This window comes from Bombus pascuorum, unplaced genomic scaffold (genome assembly GCF_905332965.1).
Source record: "Bombus pascuorum unplaced genomic scaffold, iyBomPasc1.1, whole genome shotgun sequence".
In the NCBI taxonomy this organism is placed as follows: domain Eukaryota; kingdom Metazoa; phylum Arthropoda; class Insecta; order Hymenoptera; family Apidae; genus Bombus; species Bombus pascuorum.
Window position 1 is genome coordinate 120,279 of NW_026869752.1, and position 8,924 is coordinate 129,202.

At 35.5% G+C, this 8,924-nt stretch overlaps 1 protein-coding gene across 1 annotated transcript; it reads left to right on the plus strand.

Moving 5' to 3' along the window:
• The first annotated feature begins 274 nt into the window (after positions 1-274).
• LOC132915903 (uncharacterized) lies at positions 275-2,330 on the plus strand. The gene is made up of 2 exons (XM_060975672.1): positions 275-611; positions 1,671-2,330. Exons 1-2 carry the CDS (start codon positions 306-308, stop codon positions 1,824-1,826), a joined length of 462 nt encoding a protein of 153 aa, XP_060831655.1. The 5' UTR covers positions 275-305; the 3' UTR covers positions 1,827-2,330.
• Positions 2,331-8,924: the final 6,594 nt, after the last annotated feature.

An 8,924-nucleotide genomic window follows, 5' to 3' on the forward strand; every position in this document is an offset into this window, starting at 1 on the left:
CTTCCGAGAATTTTACGCAGTTTACATGTCTTTTACATCTCTTGTTATTTATCAAAATTGATAAATGACAAATTGATAAATGATAAATTGATAAATGACTACGAACCATTGTCTTTTTACAGAATACAGACGGTATAGTAACCTCTATAAACTATAACTGGATCATGTTATTGCTAAACATCAGTGAGGTATTGGCCCACTTCATCCTGGTGCTACTTAGCTGCCACTTTTATTCCGTCTTGTATCCGAGGGTATACAATTGTTTCCAAATAGACACAATCGACGATATACGAAACAATAATGAAATGCAGATGCATAACATGGTCCAGCAGTGGGTCGCCCAACTCAGTGAGGTGCCGGGTATTCAACCGCCTTGCTTGGTGCAGCCGCTTATGCAGGTGAGGCCGAATCCTCTCCCACGACCCTTCTCGGCTACTTACGGCTCGACCTTACTTAAATCGACGCTCATCGCTGAACCGACGCCCAGCGATGATCTGACGCCCAGCGATGAACTGACGTCCAGCGATGAACCGATGCCCATGGCTCGACCATCTCGTAGAACTTCCGCTATTATATCACGAAGCTGGCAATACCCTCATCCATTGCACGAAGTAGGTATTTCATTCGTCATCCTTCACGCTAGAAGATAAGTATCGCCGTGTAAAAATAGCCATCAGTATCTTTGACATCGATTTCTGCCGTTTCCCTTTCCATATATACTTATATGCGTAACCACGGAAAAAATTCTTGAACCGTTCTTGTCGCTCCTAATTGCTCTTTCGAAATCTTTTTTGGCAGATTTCAATATTTGTGAAAGCGAAACGTAGCGAATTCTATTTCTTAAGATTCCTTTTGTACTTGATTTGATACGTAAGTGTTCTTAAGATTGTTGAAATTCCATGGAAAATGGTTAATCCCCTACTTACTGTGGCTATTTCATACGACTCGTATGTCATTTAAACGTTTCATTTAAAAATGAGAGTATGTGTCAATACTTGTCATGGCCATTGTATTTATTTGAATTCATTGAGAAAATAATTGTCATATAATTAAACCATCAGATTTAATAGAGGTGAAATTCATTTAAGAGATATGTCACTTCAAAATTTTTCTTGTATCTTCTTCGAAACTACAATGCTCTCTGATCCAGCTATCGCGAAATTTCTAGAACTATACATCAAATTTTCATCAAATTTTATTCTGCATAATTTACTATTATTTTTTCAATTTAAAGCTTTATATCTTCAGAAGAAATTCAAAACCAATAATGTAATGGCACAAACTCTCCTATCCTACCATACTACCATTATATTTATTATTTCTTAAAAACAGACCAATGAAAATAACATACAAAATTGTTGTATTTTCATTACTGCAAGGAATAAGAATAGGCACATAGAATTGTCATTTACAAATCAATTCAGTTAATCAGTTAACTATTTAGTATTTTTTGATCTTTTAAATAATTAAATATAAAAACAAAAATATATGTGGAATGAATATAAGTTTTGGAAATATACTTATTATACACATATATTTACAGAAAAAATTTCTTTAAAAGAAAATTAATTTAGATAGAATATCATTTCATATATTATCATTTATATTCTTTAATGATAGTTAAAGGAATAATGAATAATGGTATTTAATTTTACATTCGACCCAAACAGAGATTTCAACAACGTACCAGACGGCCGATAATGAGAATGCCGACTATCGGCGAAGAAGAGGAGCACCATATACACTTGTATAATGGTATCGACGGTACAGCGGCAGAAGACTTTGTGCTGATATTGATTGCACCCGGCCGACAGTGGGACAATTAATTTCCGATAATGAAATGTATTTAAAACATTGTTAAACACTGTATCAATTTCTATCATGTTGCAATTGTTCTCTATTGTATCTATTGTTATGTATCATATCCCTTAATTGATTTTCAAAATTCTTCTTTCATTAACGTATCTAAATTTGGTTGATCTAGTATTAAAAGTAGAAAGTTTTTATCATTTCAATTATCAACGCTTTGAAAATTTGTTAGACAATTGTTGTTGTTACACATAGATACGTAGAATAGATATATAGATACATGTCGTGTTACTCGATGTATAGATATGATTATATTTAATAAGTAAGATTTAAAAGTTAGTAAATTTATATATTTTTTCTGTTGTTTATCATGTAGCTCTGTGTATTTGTTGTGAAATAAATTCCAAATATAAACTATAATTGTGATATTTCTCGCCAGTCACTATAGGTTCTTACAAGTAATAGCATTTCTTTGTTTAATTAATGAATATATTATGATTTATTTCTTTGCAATATCATAAACAGCATAAGTTAACTTAAGGAAATTGTATTTTCGTCCAGTCGCGGGGAGACGCGTTCGCTTTGAGACGCGTCAACAGGAGTCGTAAATTCCCGTTACGAAGTACGAATCGACACCGCGAGCAGGGCGATCCCCTGATTTCAGTTACGATAATAGGGGTGATTGTGTTGGAATAACTGTAGTCTACAGTTATCTAGTATATATTTATTTATCACCATTAACAACACTTGAGACTTACAGAAATTATTTTTACATCTTACCCGATCTAACCCAGCAAAAGAAGAAAAATTACAACAAACGCAAATACTAGGATGGCTGCAGAAACAGAAAGTAAGCAGTGGCTCCAAGAAATCTCACTACAAAACCCCTTCAGCATACTACCACAAGAGAAGGAACCAGAAACAACGGAAAAACCAAAACACAACGCCAAACCACCACCAATATACATCGATGGACAATTAATAGACCCCCTCCTCGAACTGCTAAACAATACGGCAGGCAAAGAAAACTACTCAATAAAACAATTAAAACTGGACCAGGTAAAAGTGCTAATCAACGCCCCAGAAACCTACAGAAAAGTGGTAAAAGTGCTAAAAGAAAAAAACGCCGGGTACCACACCTACCAATTGAAATCGGATAAAAGCTACAAGGTAGTAATCAGAGGATTACACCCAAGAACAAACACAAGCAACATATGCGACGAACTGGCCAAAATCGGACACCAGGTAAGGGCAATAAACAACATAACAAGATTTGATACCAAACAACCACTACCGCTGTTCCTAATAGAAATAGAACCGAACAAAAACAACAAGGAAATCTTTCACATTAAACAAATCTTAAACACAATAATCACGGTTGAACCACCCAGACAAAAAAAAGACATACCTCAATGCATGCGGTGCCAACAATATGGGCACACAAAAAATTACTGCAACAGAAACCCAGTGTGCGTCAAATGTGCAGAAAAGCACCTGACAACTTACTGCCCATATACGGGAAAAATAAACGAGGTAAAGTGCTACAACTGCAACGGAAACCACCCAGCCAGCTACAAAGGCTGCCCAGCCAGAAAAATACTCCAACGTAAATTGTTTCCGCCGCTTAGAAGCAGGACATATAACTACCACCACACACAACAAGACAGGGCAGAAGCTGAGACACCAATAAAAGTACAGTACGTAATGAACAACAACCACAACAATATCAACACCACTGGCAGTCGAAGCTACGCACAAGCAACCAAGGAAGTAACACCCGTAGCCAACCAAAACCACAACAATAACACCAACGACGCTACAGAAATAAAAGAACTATTAAAACAATCCATCAAAAGCACCGACATGTTAACAAGAACGATAAGCGAACTAAACGAAGCATTCAAACAGCAATCATTACAAATCACAGCTATGATACAACTGATAACAACCATGCTAAGCAAAAAGTAAAAACGGACATACTAAAAATAGCTGCCTGGAACTCTAACGGCCTACAACAAAGGGCCATTGAAACCAAAGCATTCCTATACCACAACAACATAGACAAACTACTCGTATCAGAGACGCATTTCACAACAAAAAGCTACACAAAAATACCGCACTATACCATATACGATACCAAGCACCCCTCAGGAAAAGCACACGGAGGAACCGCAGTGATAATAAGAAACGACATTAAACACCACCTACACAGCCAAGTTAGTAAAGAACACATACAAGCAACTACCGTTACCGTACAAACTAGCAGCAACCGTCTACAGCTGTCAGCAGTATATGCACCACCGCGACACAAAATTACAGCACAAATGTGGGAAGAATACTTCCAACAACTAGGTGACAAGTTTATCGCAGCAGGAGACTACAACTCAAAGCACACAACATGGGGATCAAGAATCACTACACCTCGAGGCAGAACCCTGGAAAAACACATCAGGAAAAACAATCTCAATATATTATCCACAGGAAGACCGACATACTGGCCGACAGACCTAAGCAAAATCCCTGACCTACTCGACTTTGCAGTCACAAAGGGATTAAACGGAAATAAAATAAATATAGCATCCAGCCTCGAGCTTAGCTCCGACCATACACCCATAATAATAACGTACAGAAACAAGCCAATACTCTACAACAACTCAGAGACGCTATGCAACAAATCCACTAATTGGCAAACCTTCAAAGAAATAATTGAAAGCAAAATCAACTGCAACATCCCACTGAAAACGCCCCAACACATCGAACAAGCTGTAACAACACTTACAAAAACTATACAAGAGGCAGCACGGGCAACCACAAAACCAGCAACTACCACTAGACAAACAAAACAAATCCCATCAGACATCCTCGAAAAAATTAGAGATAAAAGAAAAGCGAAAGCAAAATGGCAAAAACATAGAACAAAAGAAAACAAAAAACACCTAAACAAACTCGCAAAGGAAATAAAAAACGAAATAAAAGAGCACAACAACGACGAATTCACAAAGTTCATAGAATCACTATCTGCACACGAGAACTACAACTACTCACTATGGAAAACCACAAAAAAAAATAAAGAAGGCGATAAAACCAGCCCCAGCAATCAGAAAAGCAGACAACACATGGGCAAGAAGCAACGAAGAGCAAGCCGAAGAATTTTCCATCCACCTATGCAACACATTTACACCACACAACATCAATAACAGCAACCAGAACAGCCATACGGACGACGACGCGATAGCCACTAGCACTGCAATCGACAAGCAATACACCATACCCAAAACAACAGCACAAGAAATAAGAAACATAATAGAAAAAACAAAAAACAACAAAGCACCAGGAATCGATCTAATCAATGGCAAAATATTGAAAAACCTCCCTCCAAAAGCGATACGGCTAATTACAATAATATTCAATGCAATACTAAGAATACAATATCATCCTACATTATGGAGGCACAAATCATAATGTTACCCAAACCAGGCAAAGACCCACATGAAGCAACATCCTACAGACCAATATCACTACTCCCCGTGCTCTCCAAAATACTAGAAAAAGCAATATACGCCCGACTAAAACCAATAATAGAGAAGGAAAAATTAATACCAGACCATCAATTTGGATTCAGAAATAAACACTCCACCATAGAACAAATGCACAGGCTTGTCAACGAAATAATACACACAATAGAAAACAAACAATATTGTACAGCCCTATTCATGGACATAGAGAAAGCATTCGACAAAATAAACCACGAAAGCCTAATACAAACAATCAAGAAACAATTCCCGGAAGAAATATACCAAATAATAAAATCATACATAAGCAACAGAACCTTCACAGTAAAAATCAAGGACGCACACTCCGAAGCAGAAGACATCAAAGCAGGTGTTCCACAAGGAAGCGTCCTAGGACCCATACTATACACATTATACACGGCCAACATTCCAACAACTACCAATAGCAAAATACTGACATTCGCGGACGACACAGCCGTGCTAGTCAGGCACACTAACCCTGTAACAGCAGCCACAATACTACAAGAGCACATCACAAAAATAGAAAAGTGGCTACAGGACAAACAAATCAAAGCTAACCCTAACAAATGCAACCACATTACATTCACATTGAGAAAACAGGTAACACTAAACATCTTCCTGAACGGCACGCAAATAACACAAACAAGGCAAGTCAAATACCTTGGACTTCACATGGATACACACTTCACATGGAAACAGCACATCAAATCAATAATAGACAAGATACAGATAGCAAGGAGACAAATGCACTGGCTAACAAGCCGAAAATCCAAACTAAGCACAGAAAACAAACTGAAAATATACAAAATAATCATAAAGCCAATCTGGACATACGGAATTCCACTATGGGGAACAGCAGCAATGAGCCACATAAACAAAATAGAAACAATCCAAGCCAAAATCCTTAGAACAATGGTAAACGCCCCGTGGTACGTTAGAAACGAGGACATAAGGAAAGACCTCGGAATACCAACGGTCAAGGAGGAGATTACCAGATTCGCAACAAGATACAGAACAAGAATAGAAACACACCCGAACCAGCTGGCAGTTGAAACGTGCAACACAACAAACATCGCAAGAAGATTAAAAAGGAAACACCCAATAGACCTCATAAAAGATATAACTTAGAAAAAAACGAAGCTGGCACCCCGCTGGGGGTAGCCGCCCACATGCTATATTATTTTTTATTTATATTTTTTTTTTCTTCACCAATAAGATATAACACTTTACCAAATGTCCGCAAGGACAAATTGTAAAATAACCAAAATAAAAAAAAAAAAAAAAAAAAAAGAAAAAAGACTGACTCGAGATGCTACAACGGACTGTTTTAGCGCTGGTTAGGAAGGTACTTCTACCGAGGGTCTAGTCCCTTTGGAAGGGCCTTTTTAGTTATTGTTTCAACAGACGTGGCATGCAGGGTGTTCGGTCTATCTGGTTACTGAGCGAATGGTTTCCTTGAGTGTGTGACACATGCAACGTGCATGGAATGCTGTGTTCTCCTTCGCTGTTCTAAAAAAGAGATATATTTTAAATAGAGATCGCTTTATACATGTAACGCATACATGTAACACCGTTTGACTTGTATAGATCATGCGCGGTAAATATTTTTAAGAGTTTTGACTGAAACTTATTTGGATTAGATTTAAATTTATTTTTTGTTACGATACCGGAGAACGTAAGAACACTTTCTCGTAGAAACAAGGAAATATTGAGTAACATTAATTGAAAGATCTGAGAGAAAGATCTTCTAGGTATATAGGTATTATCTTTTCACCGACTTTCCCTTTTTTCATTTTTTAAGCAGATTCAGATTTGTATGCAATTTAATATTATCACGTATAAGTATCAATCACCTACTAATCTATGTATCACAACTCACTAATCAATTCACTTACGATACCTCCATACTAATAATAATTTTCTAATTATAAAACCTGCTTATTCCGCGTTTTTATAACGTTATGTCTTCTTTTTAATTATTTAATTTTTTGCGTTTGTTCCAACATTTTTTCTAATATATATAAAGCACTTTGATAACAATCTAATTTTTTTAATTTCCTGTTTTGTTTGATTGTTCAATTTATTTGATTTCCTGGAAAAAAAAGTTACACTTTTGCATTAGAAATCACTTCCATCTGCTACAGACTGTTTAGAACCGAAAGTTAGGAAAATAAATTAAAAGGCTAAAATTAAAGTTTTAAGTTATAGTTTTGCTTATCCAAAACTTATTATCTGCGTATATAATGCTTATAGAAATTCTATAAGTTACTAGCTCTGGAAAACGTAATAGGAAATTTTATTAACGATATTTTATTTTATCTATTAATTTCTAATTATCTGTTTATCATACAATTTTATCAGTTTTACGGATTCAGCACCTTAACGCACCCGTTTATTTTAATAAAAGTATGAGAGATCGTCCGCGAAAAAATGTTTGGTACATATTTTTTTTATTAATAACATGCAAAACATCTTAAAAACCAGAAGATACAAGAATAAATTTCCTTTAAATCTCATATTGTCGAATAAGGATCCAAAAATTTTAAAAACAAAATTCTCCAAGCAATCATTTATATATGTAATTATATATGTAATATGAATTATTCAGATAATTTTTCTAAATGTTAATCCACTTTCGCGTAAATTTTTGTATGTGGACGTGTATTTTTCGAATGTGCCATATTGTAGATTTTTACTGCTGTAGATAGATACTGCTCACCTGTAAAATACTTTAGTCGCAACCTGTATACAAATAAATCAGGAACAAAATAAAAATACAAGTAAAATATTTAGCAGATAATATAAATATAAATTTATATTCATAAAGTTCGAGAAAGATTTCAGAACAAATTTTCTTATTTTTATTACATTACATTTTATCTGATTCACACTAAATTCAGCAATCGTCTTCAAAAATAAGTGACATACGTGTGTAAGGACCCTAATTTCAACGCTATTTAATATACTATACAAATTAATTCAAATGATTATTAATATTAAGAATATTGTATATAATTATAAATAAATAAAAATAATTATATTATTTCATAAATACCCAATTATACTAACACATAAATAAATGAGCACATAAACATGTAAATAAATATATATTAAACAAATTCAAAGAAGCGGAAACTAAACTATCGCTGCAACGATGCATCGTTAGAAACGCGATTTCTAATATCGCAGAATGACTCGAGAAATTTCTCTGGCTGGATACTTTTTTATGTAAACGAGAAATTGTCGCCATTTCGAAGACGATTACAAGGGACAAAGCGTGGAAAGCATGTAATTGGAGTTGGTGGTGGCTATGAACTCGGCGACGACTTGACCATCTGGTCACACCTGAAATGTTTTCCAGGTCGGAAGATGTAGTCCTTACCTAGCAGCGGATTATTGCAGATGATTTTATCCGTTCAAATGCAATTGCCGCGACAGGATAGCAATTTGAGACGCCAGTGAAAGCCTAGATCGATGCGAACTGCATTCTACTAGATTGTTTCTGAAGTATCCTCTTCAGTAATGTAATATAACACATTTTATTATCTTAATACCAGGGTATTCTTCTTCCGTCTTTGATCG

Coding starts and splice junctions, on each gene's coding strand:
- LOC132915903 (XM_060975672.1), top strand. CDS start 306: ATGCAGATGCATAACATGGTCCAGCAGTGGGTCGCCCAACTCAGTGAG. Junction 612..1,670: donor ACCCTCATCCATTGCACGAA/GTAGGTATTTCA, acceptor CGACCCAAACAG/AGATTTCAACAACGTACCAG.